Here is an 18,958-nt window from a genome sequence, read left to right on the forward strand (position 1 = left end):
CATCTCTATATCCCTGAATATTAAGGCAGAAAATCCCACCATATCTGCTTTGAACTGGAATATATGGCAGTGTGGACTCAGATAACCCAGTTCAAAGCAGATATGGTGGTGGGATTTTCTGCCTTGGCATTCTGGGATATAGAAATGTGTGGACCTGGGTGCCCTTCCACACAGCTGTATAACCCAGAATATTAAGGCAGAAAATCCCACCATATCTGCTTTGAACTGGAATATATGGCAGTGTGGACTCAGATAACCCAGTTCAAAGCAGATATGGTGGTGGGATTTTCTGCCTTGGTATTCTGGGATATAGAAATGTGTGGACCTGGGTGCCCTTCCACACAGCTGTATAACCCAGAATATTAAGGCAGAAAATCCCACCATATCTGCTTTGAACTGGAATATATGGCAGTGTGGACTCAGATAACCCAGTTCAAAGCAGATATGGTGGTGGGATTTTCTGCCTTAGTATTCTGGGATATAGAGATGTGTGATCTGGATGCCCTTCCATACATCTCTATATCCCTGAATATTAAGGCAGAAAATCCCACCATATCTGCTTTGAACTGGAAAATATGGCAGTGTGGACTCAGATAACCCAGTTCAAAGCAGATATGGTGGGATTTTCTGCCTCGGTATTCTGGGATATAGAGATGTGTGGATCTGGGTGCCTTCCACACAGCTGTATAACCCAGAATATTAAGGCACAAAATACCACCATATCTGCTTTGAACTGGAATATATGGCAGTGTGGACTCAGATAACCCAGTTCAAAGCAGATATGGTGGTATTTTCTGCCTTGGTATTCTGGGATATAGAGATGTGTGGATCTGGGTGCCTTCCACACAGCCGTATAACCCAGAATATTAAGGCACAAAATACCACCATATCTGCTTTGAACTGGAATATATGGCAGTGTGGACTCAGATAACCCAGTTCAAAGCAGATATGGTGGGATTTTCTCCCTTGGTATTCTGGGATATAGAGATGTGTGGATCTGGGTGCCCTTCCATACATCTCTATATCCCTGAATATTAAGGCACAAAATACCACCATATCTGCTTTGAACTGGAATATATGGCAGTGTGGACTCAGATAACCCAGTTCAAAGCAGATATGGTGGTGGGATTTTCTGCCTCGGTATTCTGGGATATAGAGATGTGTGGATCTGGGTGCCCTTCCATACATCTCTATATCCCTGAATATTAAGGCAGAAAACCCCACCACCATATCTGCTTTGAACTGGAATATATGGCAGTGTGGACTCAGATAACCCAGTTCAAAGCAGATATGGTGGTGGGATTTTCTGCCTTAGTATTCTGGGATATAGAGATGTGTGGATCTGGGTGCCCTTCCATACATCTCTATATCCCTGAATATTAAGGCAGAAAATCCCACCATATCTGCTTTGAACTGGAATATATGGCAGTGTGGACTCAGATAACCCAGTTCAAAGCAGATATGGTGGTGGGATTTTCTGCCTTAGTATTCTGGGATATAGAGATGTGTGGATCTGGGTGCCCTTCCATACATCTCTATATCCCTGAATATTAAGGCAGAAAATCCCACCATATCTGCTTTGAACTGGAATATATGGCAGTGTGGACTCAGATAACCCAGTTCAAAGCAGATATGGTGGTGGGATTTTCTGCCTTAGTATTCTGGGATATAGAGATGTGTGGATCTGGGTGCCCTTCCATACATCCCTATATCCCTGAATATTAAGGCAGAAAATCCCACCATATCTGCTTTGAACTGGAATATATGGCAGTGTGGACTCAGATAACCCAGTTCAAAGCAGATATGGTGGTGGGATTTTCTGCCTTAGTATTCTGGGATATAGAGATGTGTGGATCTGGGTGCCCTTCCATACATCCCTATATCCCTGAATATTAAGGCAGAAAATCCCACCATATCTGCTTTGAACTGGAATATATGGCAGTGTGGACTCAGATAACCCAGTTCAAAGCAGATATGGTGGTGGGATTTTCTGCCTTAGTATTCTGGGATATAGAGATGTGTGGATCTGGGTGCCCTTCCATACATCCCTATATCCCTGAATATTAAGGCAGAAAATCCCACCATATCTGCTTTGAACTGGAATATATGGCAGTGTGGACTCAGATAACCCAGTTCAAAGCAGATATGGTGGTGGGATTTTCTGCCTTAGTATTCTGGGATATAGAGATGTGTGGATCTGGGTGCCCTTCCATACATCCCTATATCCCTGAATATTAAGGCAGAAAATCCCACCATATCTGCTTTGAACTGGAATATATGGCAGTGTGGACTCAGATAACCCAGTTCAAAGCAGATATGGTGGTGGGATTTTCTGCCTTAGTATTCTGGGATATAGAGATGTGTGGATCTGGGTGCCCTTCCATACATCCCTATATCCCTGAATATTAAGGCAGAAAATCCCACCATATCTGCTTTGAACTGGAATATATGGCAGTGGGAGCTCAGATAAAACCAAGACAAGAACCCACCTCAGAATTCCTCCACGGGCCTTTCCTGCCTTCCTTTCTCTTCCTCCGATGTCCCAGGAGCCTGGGCTGGTTCTGCTACGGGGAACCAGTGTGTTTTGCAAAAGGGGGTGGAAGGGAGAGGGAAAGGGAGGCGGCCTTTCTGGCGGGGGGGGGGGGGGGACAGCACCCGAGAAGGAGGGCCTGCCAGGCCTCGGTCTCCGGCCTCCGTTTCAACTCTCCTCCCGGGAAGAGGCGAGCCAGGCTGCCCTCGCTCCACAGGACAAACTAAAGGTGTGCTTGTTTGGAAAGGCGCTTCTCCAGAGCCCTTCCATACAGCCCTCTCGCTGCCCGTCGGTCCTAGCAAGGGAAGCTGCAACTCGTGGCCTGTTCTCGCGCGATGCCCTTCCCTTGCCTGGCTTGCACGAGGGGCAGCGTGAGGCAGGGAAGTTGCATCGCCGCTTCCATTGCTTGCCAGGGCCGACGGGCGGCGCGAGGCAGCGAGGGGCTTTGCGTGAGGCCAGCCCAGGCCGCGCGGGCCGGATAGATGCCCTCGGCGGGCCGCATACGGCCCGCGGGCCTTAGTTTGGGGACCCCTGGACTAGAGCCTCTAATATGCCAAAGTGAAGCAAAACAAAATGTGCCTGTTGGTTTAAAAAAAACCACATTGACCCTTATATGAGAGAAGAGAACTAAGTTATTTGTGAGACACAAGATTCTCCATACCTGTTTTGTGCTGTCTGGATTCTTTGATCATATCTTTCTGCTGGGCAGGAGGTGCAGATGTTCCCATTGGTTTTTCTCTACCAACTAAAACATAAGGCAAAAAATCGTCAGCTTTTTAAAAAAAATCTCTAGAAATTTTCCATGATGCCAATGAACATTTCAAGTTTCCTATGTGTGTGTGTGTGTGTGCGTATACACACACTTCTTTTTCATATGTATTTTATAGATACACACCCTTGACTTTTGCACTTCGAAGCTCCGCACAGCATCTCCCAGCACAAAATGGGATGGTAATAAATTCACTTTAGCACTTATAAAATTTAATTCATTTTTATTTACACATTCAAGTGACTTATCCCTGAGGCATACTCCTCTACCACATCACTCTACCTCCTACTCTCTCTCTCTTTTTAAGGAACAGTCAGCAGCTTTCTTCAGCCAAAATTAAATGTGAACACAGCACAGCGAGCAATGCCTTCTGTTCATATTCTATCAAACAAGCTAACAGCCTGTAAGCTTATTGATACTAAAAACCACCATTACCAATCACTATAATAAAAATAATACAATTTATGTTCATATTAATATATATATACATACACACCCTTTTGTTACATTAGCTATATTTTTATTTATCTTGTTAGAAGCAAGTTGAGAGTACAATTAAAATGCATTTAAAAACACAAACTAAGTTTAAAAATACTTGGCATTGTGCTAAATGTCCTTTGACCAGAATCTGGCCACTTGAAGTGCCTCTGGTGTCACTGTGAGAAGGTCCTCCATTGTGCACGTGGCAGGGCCCAGGTTGCATTGTAGTAGGTGGTCTGCGGTTTCCTCTTCTCCTCACTTGCATGTCGGGGACTCCATTTTGGAGCCTCATTTCTGGGGCCAGAACGCAGTCTGTTCCGCACCTTCCAGGACACCCAATCTTCTGTGTGCTCAGGAGGGAGTTTCTCATCCAGTCTCAGCCACTGATTAAGGTGCTGGGTTTTAACCTGCCATTTTTGGATTCTCGCTTGCTGGGGTGTACTTGCAAGTATCTCTCTTGATCCTAGGAAGCTGTTTCTCGATTTAAGCTATTGGCATGCTGGCTAATATCCAAATAGAGGATGGGACGGAGATGTCACTGCTATTGTCCTTTCATAACAGGCTGCTACTTCCTGACGGATATTAAGTGATGCAATCCTAGATAAACAGTATAATTTCTCCAATGGTGTGGGGCTATAGATTTAGCTATATATGTTAGCTATAGAATTCATATTATTATTGTAAAACATAAAAGCTAACATAATGCCACTTTTGCTACAGCAGCTTTGAAATGCATATTATTTTTTCAAAGTATTCATTTTGAAAAATATTCCCCTAACATAAAAATGCAGATAGTCCATTTTCATATTTTAATTATCCTCCAAAATGTACTTTTTGTCCACAAATTAATCCGTTTTATGTACATATGTATTTGTATGTACATATGTATTTATTTTGGAAGAAGAATCATCTTGGGCCACACATAAAATACAATAACACTAATTATAGCTGATGGATGACATTGCAACTAAGGCCCCTTCCACACTGCCATATAAAATCCAGATTATCTTGTATTTTGTGGCATTGAATTTTGCCTTGTAAACCACCCCAAGTCGCCGCAAGGCTGAGAGGGGCGATATACAAATAAAGTAAGTAAGTAAGTAAATAAATAAATAAATATCTGCTTTGAATTGGATTATATGACAGTATAGACTCATATAATTCAGTTCAAAGCAGATAATATGGATTATCTGATTTGATAATCTGGTTTATATAGCAGTGTAGAAGGCGCCAGAGTCCTCTTGTTTTTTATTTTATTAGTTAATTTAAACAGGGTGTGTTTTTTTGCTTCTTCTAGCTGAATTGTTTGCAATTATAATGTGAATGACAGGTAATACCCTGATATTTGGGGATATACCATACTCTGATAATTCTATTCCATTCTGTTACCATCGACAAGGTTCACACCCAAGAATCTCATAATTGAGTTACCAAAAATTGCCCCAAAATCTCATAATGTTTTCAGTAAATTTACAAGGTTGTGTTGGGCCACATTCAGAGCCATACTGGGCTACACATGAGCCACAGGATGGACAAGCCTAAGTTACATGTTTGTGATTCAGCTTTGGCTGAACTAGTTCAAAAGAGGTGGTTGGACTTTCTATTGCCAGCTGTGATTTATGTCTTTGACTTGTGTTGGTCAATGACCGAAATAAATGTTTTGATGTCTTTGACATTTTGAGGGAAGAATACTTTCTGCTAGAACCTTACTTTTGCTATTGTAGTATACCTGTTTCAGTAGGTGGACAGAGAACTGTATTCCTCCATTTTACAGAATCAGTTTTGGTGCTTCTGTCCTAAGGATATGGACAAAGTTGGGATGTTCAACATTCTTGACAAAGTTGTGGCCCCCTAGTCAATGTTGTACATCTTTTCACAAGAAGAGCAATCATGAAGAGCCATGTATATCCCAGGAACAGCATCCTGTTGTTTGATGTCACAAGTACACAACCAAATCTCTCTGGACAGATGATCAGGCAGCCAGGCAGCTCTAAAAAGTGTCAATAATGACAAAGTTCTGTTCTTGGCTTGAAAGTGTGTACTCCTGTTTGATTGTGTAGTTCTGACTTGGGTGGAATTGGTCCTACCCTATACACTTTGTTTGTGTGGCAGATACTTCAAGAAACGTCTGGAGGGCACAGTTTCCCTGGCCAGAACAAAGAACGGAACTTTTGCAGTGGCTTCCTGCAGTGATTCTTTGCATATCTACATATCTGCATCTTGAGATGTTTTTTTTAAAAAAAAAAAAACTGCCAACGTTTCTGGTGGAAGTCCCGCATCAGCCATCTTTGGAGCTTCTAAATCTCGCAACAAAGCATAAAGTCTGGACAATGGAGGCAGAAATCCCGGGACCAACAGGTCTGTATATGGACCTCTTCTGAAGTCCTGGGATTTTTTGCTCCTGTTTAAAACTCGCAGTTTAGGGCTGTCTGGAAGCACCCTGGGTCTACTGCTGTGGCAATTTTGCTTTCTCCATGTCATTTCTGCTTTAGATTATTTTCAGAGAGATTTATAGTTTTAGTGAATATGTTATTAAATTTAATATTGTCTGATTTTTTGTAAATTGCTTTTGGACTTTTGGGGATTAGGAGGAAAAGGGTAAAACAATTCAATTACACTAAATGAACATATAGTTATAAAAAGCCTTTAGAATAGTGTCTGCAGATCTGTTTCTTTTGTATTCTTGCTATTTTTATCTTTTCTAAAATATCTTTCTAGAGATACTGCATGCAATATTTTAAGAAAAAATGTTGATAATTTTGATACAATGAATAATAATTTTATAGGCTAATACTTACATTTCACCACTTGTGGATAAAACAAAATGTTGCTTTCTCCAGTATTTACAACTGGTTTGGTGTGACCATTAGATAGGAGACCAACATATATCCCTCTGTTTCGTGCAGATTCCAGGCTTATTGAGCCACTTTCTAAATTCTTCTCTATTATAAAATGGCAGTCTACATCACCGGTGCCCTGTAGGTAAGAAGCATTTTCATATAAGTATAGCTGAATATGTAGCATCTCAGGAAAACTTTATGTTCAATTTTTTAAAAGCAATATAATGTATAAAGGTCTCATTTGCATATCCTTAGGCCTAATCCAGCAAAGGAATTTCATATAGAAAAGCTGTTTTCAGTGTGCCTGGCTGTTTTGGAGACAAATATGCTGTTATATGAACATTTGTGTACTTTCAAACAAGTTGGAAGTGCATTGTTATAGAGATGCACATCTGCTTACCTCAATTCCTTTTCCTTAAAGATAATTTGGATTTTATTTGCACTTGAAGATTTTAAAAACACCCCAGAATACTAGAAGTGTACACTCCCTTTTCCCTACACAAAAAAGTCAGTCCGACTTATTTTGTAAGAAGCCTGAAGAGATATGCCTGAAGAAGGACTTCAGCAGCCTCACAGTCAGGCAACTGGCAAGATTACCCTATTCCTCTGAGCACTCACCTGGGGAAACAGGCTCTTGAGATGCTAACAAAAAAGCTGACAGAAGCAAGCTACAAACTGTTTGGGAACATTGTTGGAATAGAACAGCCATAAAGTTGTAAAGAAAAAGAATTACAAAGACACATGAGTCAAACATCAAACCTTGCTTTGATAGGTGAAGCCTGAAGACAATTCAAGTCCATCCTAAGCCATGTAGATACTTCAGCAATGCACTCAAGCCACTGTGGAAGTAGGAAGTTTGTTATACTGATACCAAATGTTCCAGCTATATGAATCATCTTGCATGATTCAGAGCAGTTTAGGAAACATTTAACCTACTTCACAGGCAAACACCCCATTCTCCCCCACAAGATTTTGTAAAAAGAAAAACGGTGTGTTAAGTTCAGTCCTCTAATTTAGCAAAGATATGTTGATGCAGTTTTGAGATAAATGACTCCTATACTAGTCTTTTATTTTTAAAAGCAATTTGTTGTTTTCTAGTTCAATGCACGTCATAGATATATTTTTACTCCTGAAATGGACAAATACCTGAAATACAGAGGCTGCACAGCTCTTCACAAGATGATGATAGGAGAAGGGTGACACATATTTTGTTCTACAAGAACATGTTGGGCCATCTACAAGGGTCACAAAATCCAGAACTAATGTGAATTATTGCTGCTTTGAAACATCCCATATGCTGCCATGGTGTTGTTTACACCAAACCGTTTGCAAAGTATGGCACCAGGGGGCATAGAATCTTTACTGTCCAGTTAGGCTGAATCTTGTTCAGCCCAACTGGATGGTCACACTTACCTTTGTCATTTTTGTCTGCTTTCCAAGTTGTGTGGGCATCTTTGCCAACATTGGCAAAGATGTGGAGCAATGACCAAGAGGTCTCTGGAGCTCCATAGCCACCACTGCAGCAACCAAAGACTCCAGCTTTTGATGCAGGATTTTTTTAAGAATTAGCCAGCAAGTCTGGATTGTTTAAACTGTATGGTGTTTGAATTGCTTTGAACAGTTTGAACAGCTCTGAACAGTTTATTTACCCAGGAGAGCTGCCGGAGATGAGGTATGGCGGCCAGGTAAGTTTTTCTTTTCTTTTTAGGCTTTGGGAGGGGGGTGGGAAGGGGCAGGAACCATTTCACACCTCTGGGCTCCAGGAAATCAAAAGATGTGAGATGGATGGGGAGACTGGCCCCCCAGAGACAATCCCCACAGGCCCAATACCCCATTAGTTCCAGGTCTTTTAGGAAGGCCCTGGTCTAATGGGGTATCTAATTAATTCGGGATAAAGCAGGGTTTTCCTGCTTTGTCCCAAATTAATTCACTTTTATCTGAGGTGTCATTTGGACACTTCAGGTAAAAGTCCGGCAGGGCCCACATTTTGGGTCCTATCTGGGAGGACCCTAGGTTAGAATAATTAAATATTTGTCCCATTTTTATTGTAAAGGGTGCCTGCTTAATTTTCTTTTAGATCTAACAATGTTCATGATGACTAACCTTTAAATACTTATGTATTTACAGATGCCTTTTTAGAGATGTATAGATAGGCTATAAATGCATATTGTTCAAGATGGTTATATTTCTATGTGATATAATAAGATGAAAATAAACTGCCCAGAAATTGACATGTCTGCTTTTCCCTGAGGAATACATATGTTTCTGTATCTATGGTTGCATAAAATAAATATAAAAGAAACTAAGCATGTTTCAACTTATAAAGATGTTTAATTAAAAGAAGCCACCCTATAAGTTAGAGATGGAAAGAATGTTTTGTGTGCCTTTCCAGGTACAACATCTGGTTTCTTGTTGCTTGGGAATTCTTGATGAAATGAAAGGCACAGAAGGGAAATCTTTTGCACTTGGTGAAATTATCTAGTTAATTTTTAGTAAAGAAATATACATGGTTTTTCTGTTCCAAATTGTACTGGTCCCTGGTATCAGTACAATAAATGTTTTATAGACACTATATGGGGATGCCTGTGAAAGGAGAATTTTCTTGAAACTGCTTGACTCTGATATATGTAAAACCAAATGTGAACAAATGCACATAAACATGTCAGCTACTTAATTTAATGGAACTGCCAGATTGAAAACCGGAGACAGCTCTATCTTTAATGTATAGGAGAGAGAATTTCTGCAAATGTAGTTTGTCAAGGAAACAGATAAGCAGTATATATTGAAATTCCCTCTTCCACACAACCATTAAAGGTATGGGAAATGTCTCCAGTTTTCAGTCTGGAAATGCAATGCAAGAACCATTGTCACAGAAAAAAAATCAAGAAATCATTCAAAGCAAATGAAATCTGGTTTTCCTGAAATAACTTCCAAAAGAGAAAACAGACCCTGGTAATCGAAGTTTTCATGTGATGGTAACTATGTATGGAAAAGATGCAATAGACTGATGACTACTAAACCTATCATGGCTACATGAAAAGGTTCAGTCTATGAAGAGATAAATCAGAAGTACAATTTTGTTCAAACATCTCCAGTTTGATACATCTGTATACTATACAACACAGTGTTAATTTACAAACAGAATATTTCAGTAGAACTGGTTGCAGCTTCCTTGGAAAGAAGTCCCCTGATGGTTCTCTGGGATAATACCAGTTCATTCAGCTATTACTCTATCATTGTTCTACCAAGGCTAAGATTCTGAGATATTTGCTATGCTATTAATAATAAAATACAGGCATTAAAGAGAACATTTTTTCCATTAGATGTAAAATTGGTTGCTGTTAACTACCATCAAGTAAACTTTGACTTATACCAACCCTATGAATGAAAGACAGTCAAGTCATTTTATCATCAACAGACCTCTTCAGTCCTTGCAGATCAAAGCCCCTGGTTTCTTTTCTTGAGTCTAACCATCTGCAATGTGTTCTTCTTTTCCTAGTGCTTCATACCTTACAAGCATTGTTGGCATTTCAAGTGAAGCATGTCTTCTCATGATAAAGCCAAAGAATGACCATCTCAGTATAGTAATCATGGCTTCTAAGGAGAGTTCATAGAATCATAGAATCATAGAATCAAAGAGTTGGAAGAGACCTCATGGGCCATCCAGTCCAACCCCCTGCCAAGAAGCAGGAATATTGCATTCAAATCACCCCTGACAGATGGCCATCCAGCCTCTGTTTAAAAGCTTCCAAAGAAGGAGCCTCCACCACACTCCGGGGCAGAGAGTTCCACTGCTGAACGGCTCTCACAGTCAGGAAGCTCTTCCTCATGTTCAGATGGAATCTCCTCTCTTGTAGTTTGAAGCCATTGTTCCGTGTCCTAGTCTCCAGGGAAGCAGAAAACAAGCTTGCTCCCTCCTCCCTGTGGCTTCCTCTCACATATTTATACATGGCTATCATATCCCCTCTCAGCCTTCTCTTCTTCAGGCTAAACATGCCCAGTTCCCTAAGCCGCTCCTCATAGGGCTTGTTCTCCAGACCCTTGATCATTTTAGTCGCCCTCCTCTGGACACATTCCAGCTTGTCAATATCTCTCTTGAATTGTGGTGCCCAGAATTGGACACAATATTCCAGATGTGGTCTAACCAAAGCGGAATAGAGGGGTAGCATTACTTCCTTAGATCTAGACACTATGCTCCTATTGATGCAGGCCAAAATCCCATTGGCTTTTTTTGCCGCCACATCACATTGTTGGCTCATGTTTAACTTGTTGTCCATGAGGACTCCAAGATCTTTTTCACACGTACTGCTCTCAAGCCAGGCATCCCCCATTGACTCTTAAGTTTCTCTAAGTTGACTCTTAAGTTTCTCTAAGACCCAATGAATTGGGTCCTAGAGAAACTCCTATATCTATAGAATTCTATAGATGCTCTGCAGTATCTATAAGAGTAATCTCAAGCACCACATTTCAAAAAAGATGATTTTATTCCTGCCAGTTTTCTCTGTCTTTCACATCCAAACATAGAAATGTACAATCCTAACTTTAGTATTAAATGATGTAGCTTTAGACTTCAGAATCTTGTGTCTTTCCATTAAATCTATCCTTCCAATTCCTAGGGTGCATCTATACTGTAGAACAGGGGTCCTCAAACTAAGGCCCGGGGACCGGATGCGGCCCTCCAAGGTCATTTACCCGGCCCTCGCTCAGGGTCAACCTAAGTCTGAAATGACTTGAAAGCACACAACAACAACAACAACAATTCTATCTCATCAGCCAAAAGTAGACCCACACTTCTCGCTTCTCAATACTAATAAGTTTATATTTGTTAAAATTGTTCTTCATTTTAATTATTGTATTGTTTTAAAGTGTCTTTTGTGCTACAATTAAGATATGTGCAGTGTGCATAGGAATTCATTCATGTTTTTTTTTCAAATTATAATCCGGCCCTCCAACAGTTTGAGGGACTGTGACCTGGCCCTCAGTTTAAAAAGTTTGAGTACCCCTGCTGTAGAACAATGTAGTTTGATATCAGTTTAAATTATGATGATGGGAGTTGCAGTTTTAAAAAGATCTTTAGCCTTTGCTGCCAATGAATGCTTGCGTCTCATCAAAATACAAAACCCAGATCCGCTACTAAAAGTCATTGAGTGATCTTTGACAAGTCATAGTTTTTCAGTATGCATCTATAGTACACTGTTTAATAAATGCATTTTGACACCACTTAAATTGTCATGGCCAAATGCTATGGAATTTACAAGTTCTTTAGCATTCTCTGCCAAAAAGTGTTGGTGCTTCAACAAACTAAAATTCCCATGATTCCTTATCATTGATCCATGACATTAAAAGTGATATCAAACTGCATTCATTTTACAGTATAGATGCACCATCTGTCTAAGAGCAAGGCAAACTCCAATCACCTCTGAACAAATCTTGTCAATAAAACCTCTTGATAGGTTTGTCTTAAGATCACTATAGGATGGAAATGACATGAAGACACACATCCAAACAAACCCATTGTTGATCAAAATTATTCTTGGATAGACACTCCATATTGTACAATAAAGACTAGCATACGCACGGATACATAATTTTTAAATTCTGTATCTTAAATGGAGATGGTCACTGTGTCATTTTTTCTACCAGGATGGTTGCAAACAAATATCTTCAAGACTCAACCTGATTACTCTCTGTTTACACAATTTAAAAGAAGAATGAACAAGATCTGCTTACTCTTCCATCACACTGATCAGCTTTGATCCTTAGAAACATTCTGGGTTTTCTTGCGTTTTCAAACATACACACTCCAGAGCTGATTTTATGTATCCTCCAATAAGAGTCATCAGATTGATTTCCTGCTCCACTGCAGCTCCCATCAGGTCTCAGGCAGAGGGACTGACAGTAATTAGTAGTGAGCAGAATTACAGCACCATTGTGGAACACCCCCTAGGAATCAAGAAAGAGAATCAAATAAATAATATTCCCTTTCAGACTTTCTGTTTTACATCTCATCTGCCTCCTACCCACTTCTTAGTGGTATAATGACTGTATAACCCTTGGTACCCAGAAGAAACCAATGATTTTTTTTATCTTGTAAGATGAAGGCAGTAGAGCGCACATACGTTTCCATGAAGATGACTCAACTGAATAAAAACTGTCTTTTACTTCAGCAAAATGAATGGTTGTTTTTTTAATTTCATACAAAGATATATAAAGAGCTATTTTAAGATCCCATTAATGTTTCATAAACACAGATAGTTTCTGGCATTTCTGGTTGGGAAGCCTTTTTCAAAAAAATTCAGACCAACTTTTCAAATAGATAGCCTTCCAAGATTTACAAAACTAAAACGAAAAAGTATGGGGTAAGTTTCAATTCTAAAATATTTGGTGTGGGCCACACAAATGCTTCACATATGGCGGCCAACTTACAAAACTTCAGATTTTTTTTATGATTTCTGACTCTTCCAATGTTTTTTGCACATGTCTACTGTTTAGTTATTTTTCTTGGCTATGGTTAGTGGTATGGGGATACCAAGCCACCTTGTCTGTCTCCTGAGGAATCTGTATAATGGCCAACTAGCAACAGTTAGAACGGACCATGGAACAACAAACTGGTTCAAGATTGGGAAAGAAGTACAGCAGGGCTGTATACTCTCACCCCACCTATTCAACTTGCATGCAGAACACATCATGCAACATGCAGGGCTTGACAAATCCAAGGCTGGAGTTAAAATTGTTGGAAGAAACATTAACAACCTTAGATATGCAGATGATACCACTTTGATGGCTGAAAGCAAGGAGGAGCTGAGGAGCCTTCTAACCAAGGTGAAAGAAGAAAGTGCAAAAGCTGAGTTGCAGTTAAACATTAAAAAAACCTCAAGATTATGGCAACCAGACTGATTGGTAACTTGCTAACAGAGAAAGAAAACATGGAGGTAGTGCCAGACTTTATATTTCTAGGCACAAAGATTACTGCAAACACAGACTGCAGCCAGGAAATCAGAAGACATTTACTTCATGGGAGGAGAGCAATGATCAATCTTGATAAAATAATGAAGAGTAGAGACATTACACTGGCAATGAAGATACGCATAGTTAAAGCAATGGTATTCCCTGTAGTAACCTATGGGCATAAGAGCTGGACCATAAGGAAGGATGAGCGAAGGAAGATAGACGCTTTTGAACTGTGGTGTTGGAGGAAAATTCTGAGAGTGTCTTGGACCACAAGAAAATCCAACCACTCCATACTCCAGGAAATAATGCCGACTGCTCACTGGAGGGAAAGATATTAGAGGCAAAGATGAAGTACTTTGGCCATATAATGAAAAGACAGGAAAGCTTGGAGAAGACAATGATGCTGGGGAAAATGGAAGTAAGAGGGCAGACCAAGGACAAGATGGATGGATGGTATCCTTGAAGTGACCGTCTTGACCTTGAAGGAGCTGGGGGTGGTGATGACTGATAGGGAGCTCTGGCGTGGGCTGGTCCATGAGGTCACGAAGAGTTGAAAGTGACTAAATGAATAAACAACAACATAGTTACATAGATTGTAAATCACTGGATCAATGGAAGTTCAATATTTCCATTGATTCAAGGTCTACTCACATTGTGACTAGTAATAGGATTTAAGCCATAATTACGGGATATTTGGGTTTAAAGCATTTCCAAGCACGAGAGCTGAAACATGCCTAAAGATTTTCCAGTTCATAGTTCTTTCCACAAAACCACACTAGCTCACATAACTTCCATTATGTCAATGAAAAGTGGCATGTTTGTTTTTCACATGTATTTATGAAACGTGGCACAGCTGGATGGAAGTGTTGGAAACGACTACATGAGGTCTCTTCCATCTCTATGATTCTATCTATTTATTTGTCACAAGTAAATGACTTTTGAAAGTGATGTGAAGAGCTAATATGTTCTCACCAAAATAAAACTGAGACTGCACTTTCACAAATTACAGCTTCTGAGAAAAATCAATTTTATTTCCATCTACAAATAATGGAGGCAGGAGAAGGGCTACACAAAATGTGAATTAAACAGTTTTATTCTCAAACTTGGTAAAATATCAGGCATTGGCATACAACCTCATCTGCTTTTGTCTGTTTTTGACCGGGTAAGGTGGGACCAGAAGAAACAACAAAGGACTTTTTTTTTTTTTTGCAAAACTCAGAATATGATTTCAGAACATGTAGTCTTCAGCTCCACCTAGTGGGTGGATCCTAGAGGATCTCTCATCATCTGAAATGTGCTCACTGACTGTAGGCTTAGGTTATTTGACCGTATTACCTGATTCTTTTCCTCCTCCTACCTTACCTTTACATGAACAACAAATTCCTTTGTCAATCCTGCATAGCCTGTAGTATCATCAGCTACTATGCCTTGGAGATTGAAAGCCACTGTTTGCCCTGGGGCCTGGGCAGATTCCAGAATTATGCAGCGATTAGGCTGAACATGAACTTTTAACTCACAATGGCCAGCACCATGATCCTGTCAGAGACAAAAGGGGAGTGATCAGTTATACAAAGTTCGAGATATGCTGAAAACTAAGGTCATAACTTGACGCCACAAGATACAATATTATGAACCCACAATTTCCTACAACTACTGTATAGGAGCATTTTCTTCTGTTGGCTTCAGTCATGTGTTCCAAAAATATAACATTTTATGTCTTCAAGTGTATTGTCTGGAAATATTAAGCATTAAGTAGATACAGGCATTCATGGATAATGCAAATTGTAAACGTTATTCCAAACACATTTAGATGAGGAGAGGACCAGTTCTTGCTATGTGGGAATGAGACCCACTTTTTGCTTGTTCACATAACAGCTACACACTCTAGATTTGTATGCATACATGCACCAAACATAAATCTGTGTAGAAATATAAGTATGTATCTCCCTCCAAAGTCAGAATCATTACAGATAAGAGTTACTCAGCATTTAAGTGGTGAAAAGAAGATACTAATATTAATTGGGAAGGTAAGATCACAAAAAGATTCATGGTTGATATAATTCTGCATTGTTTTCACTGTGATCAACCAGATATCTATAAGAAACCCAATGGTCAAAAACCATAAGGAAAGTAGCTATTTACTCCCACACCATATATTGTAAAATAATATTTTGGTGTTAATAGGGACAAATCCTGAAGATCTTTTCCAGTTGTTTTCTGAGAGTTATCAATTACAAGATAACCACATTATACATAAATTTTCAATGGATTCCCAAACCTCTTAAGATTTCAAATCTTCAATTTAAGCAAAACACCTTATAAACAGAAACAAGTAAGATTGATCATATTCTTCTGATGAAAACACTCTTTTAACTGTCGCTGTGTTGTATTTATGATGAAATGTTAAATATTCAAAGGATAACAGGAATGCTGAAAACATTTCTTACCATCCCAGTGACAGAGCCATGAGCAACAGCAAGCGCAAGGTTTGGCATCGGATGACATTTAAATATCCATGTGTTTCCTTTCTTGACAGTGACATCGAAAATGCCTAATACATTTAGAGTTGGGGAGGGGAACAGGATTATTTCTGTAACAGATTTTTTTTTGATGGAAAGATACTGTTTATTCATACAAATAAAATTAGACAATAATCCTTCAGTCACAAAGAACAGACCAAAAGTTACCATGTTTGTCTTTCTTGCTGCCAAGGGCATCAACCATTCCATCTTGACTGAGGCGTATGAATCCATGGGTCACCTTGTTGTAGAACTGAAGGATATTGCCTTTCTGAAATTTCCACTTTTCAGTAGCCCACTGAATATTTTGTAAAAGCAAGACATATAACTCATCACACAAAAGGCAACATATGAAGCTCCTTTACACAGATGCAGTTGCTGTTGATTACAATGTCATTATTTTCTTATATCCTACTTTCCTCCTAAGATTGGAATTCAAAACTACTCACAATTTGAGTTAAAATATAATTAATACATACAAGAGCAAATATTACAATAGAATTAAACTAATCACAACATTAAAACACTACAGATCAGGATAAAATAATAAAATTCAATCTTATTAAGCTTTATATTAAGCTACTTTTTATTTAAAAAAAACCTCTGAAAATAAAGCATCTGCTAGCCTATTATTTAAAAACTCTCTATTTGAAAAGTTAGACTGGGTTTTTTCCAACTTGGTGCCTCAAGGAGAGCAAGGAGGAAGACCATTCTAGTCACACTGGGAAATTCCAGAGTCTAAGGACCTCATCACATTGATGAAGTCCCACATTATGATTTGCTAGCCTCTGTGGCAAATCGATGGGACAGCATAGCAATCCTGGTGCCCCGTGCCCCGTGCTGATAGCAATGCTTCCTCATCACATGTGGGGAAGCATCACTGCATGTCTTTTCCCTGAGCTACCCAAGTTGTTTCTAATGGAAGATGGGGAGGCTCCCGTGTTGCCGGTGCAGAGTTATAGGACACTTTTGCCCCAAAGAAGCCACTGAGTTCCACTGTCTGACAGGCAGAGTGGGGCTCCGTGGTCCAACTGGGGTGAAAGCACCCTAGGATGCTCAAATTCCCACATATGATGACGTCCTCAGGGCAGTCACCGAGAAGTCTCTCTCTAAATAACCCTATCAATGGGTTATAGCCTCTTCCCAAAACAATGTATGTGATGTTCCTTCACCGCCTCACAGTTTGCTTTATGCGGACTCTCTGTTTCACATTTATATATATATATACACACACACATATTTAAAATATATATGTATTTATTGGCGCTGGCAGGCCACTTGCACAGAGAGGGCGCTGAGGTGTTACTGTTAGGGTAAGAGGAGGAGGCCGTCACCGAGAGCAAGGGAAGCTCCCATCCGTGCCTCCTTCCTACTCAGATGAGCTCTCCCTCCCTCTGTCTCCCGGCCGGCTTGCCTACTTGCACCATGGTGCCCAGCGAGGAGAACCAGCTGGTCCCCAAAGAGGTAAGCAGGCAGGCCGAGTCCCAAAGGCACTGGAGGTGGAGGGGACAGGGTCAGGGACAGGGTCAGGAGGGCAAGGGGTGGACAGGCGCGCTCTTTCCCTTTCTCCCTGCCTGAGGGCCGAGACTGGCCTTTCCACAGCAGCCTCTGTGGCCTCATGTCAAAGCACTAGTGATTTAGGAAGGAGGGGGGAAAGGAGGAGGAGGAGGAGAGGGGGAGCCAGGATTTTCACTTGTTACGGCAGATCCTGGAACAGAACCCCCGCAATAAGTGAGGGAACACTGTATTAAGAAAAGCAGAAAAGATTTAGATAAGTATACACTATAGTACCTCCCCTGAACAGTGTGTGTGTAATAGAGGATCCATTTATTTGGGAAAGCTATTTTGAAAAGCAAAGATATTTACCATTTCTTCTTTTTTGACTTCCAGTTCTTGTCCTACAGAAATATCAACACTGATATGAGTGAAATTCAGGAAAATCAATGGAATTTAAATATTTACCTATGAATTAATCTCATATAATTCTATTTTATACTAGCTTACAAATATAACATTACATTTCCTCTTCCCTTCTCTCCCTCTATTCTTCCCACTTACCAATCTTAGTTCATAAGACTTAGTTCATAAACATGTATTATTGTCTATCACCATATAGATCTAAGTCATCTTCAGAGTATGGGCAAATGGGTTGTCAGATTGACCACTATTACACTCCCATTCTGCCCCACCTTTGTTATGATTGCTTTGCTCATTTGCAATCCTCTGTATATGGCCTTTGAAGTAAGTCCCTCTGTTCAATGGAACTTACTCTCAAGTAAGTATGAAGAACACTGTTGCCTCAAACTTCTTGCATCTTCTTTGTAAGAACCTCTACGGATGCATCTATATTGTAGAATTAATGCAGCTTGACATCACTTTAATTGCCCTGGCTCAATGCTAGGGAATCATGTAGTTTTTAAAAGTCTTTAACCTTATAATAATAATATTCTTTTATTCCGCCACCATTTCCCTGAAGGGACTCAAGGCAGCTTGCACATGGCACAAGGTGCCTAAAAGCAGAACATAACAGGAAAAAAATACTATTAAATAAAAGTAAGCATGAAACAACAACTAACAATTAAAAACAGTGCTCATTATCAATGGGGCAAGCAATTGAACTGGGAATGGGAGAAGTGCAACCTTCTCTGCCAATTCCAAGATTCTATACCTTAAGGCATGGAAACTTACCTATAGGCTTGCTGTTGTCCTTCCAGAACCTGCTCTTTGTTAAAATCATACTCATTCTGTGCTATCATGAAATGTCTTTATTTGAAATTGGTTAATACTTACGCATTGCAGAAGTGTAGTTATCAATGGCATATAGTTCTCTGACAATTTTGCCATCATCTTCTCCTTCATCTAACCACCT

The 18,958-nt window shown here is 40.0% G+C and overlaps 1 protein-coding gene across 1 annotated transcript in view; it reads right to left on the bottom strand.

Annotated features, from left to right (window-relative positions):
- The window catches only part of RP1 (RP1 axonemal microtubule associated), a 222,929-nt gene that overhangs the window by 170,477 nt on the left and 33,494 nt on the right, over positions 1 to 18,958 (bottom strand). The window contains exons 9-16 of the mRNA XM_060775314.2: positions 18,880 to 18,956; positions 17,956 to 17,987; positions 16,258 to 16,387; positions 16,018 to 16,121; positions 14,933 to 15,106; positions 12,350 to 12,562; positions 6,578 to 6,755; positions 3,192 to 3,275 (exon numbers count right to left, since the gene is read on the bottom strand). Coding sequence (XP_060631297.2) covers positions 3,192 to 3,275; positions 6,578 to 6,755; positions 12,350 to 12,562; positions 14,933 to 15,106; positions 16,018 to 16,121; positions 16,258 to 16,387; positions 17,956 to 17,987; positions 18,880 to 18,956 — 992 coding nt within the window. The remainder of the gene's footprint in view (positions 1 to 3,191; positions 3,276 to 6,577; positions 6,756 to 12,349; positions 12,563 to 14,932; positions 15,107 to 16,017; positions 16,122 to 16,257; positions 16,388 to 17,955; positions 17,988 to 18,879; positions 18,957 to 18,958) is intronic.

The sequence above is a fragment of the Anolis sagrei genome, chromosome 4 (genome assembly GCF_037176765.1).
Source record: "Anolis sagrei isolate rAnoSag1 chromosome 4, rAnoSag1.mat, whole genome shotgun sequence".
NCBI classification, from domain to species: domain Eukaryota; kingdom Metazoa; phylum Chordata; class Lepidosauria; order Squamata; family Dactyloidae; genus Anolis; species Anolis sagrei.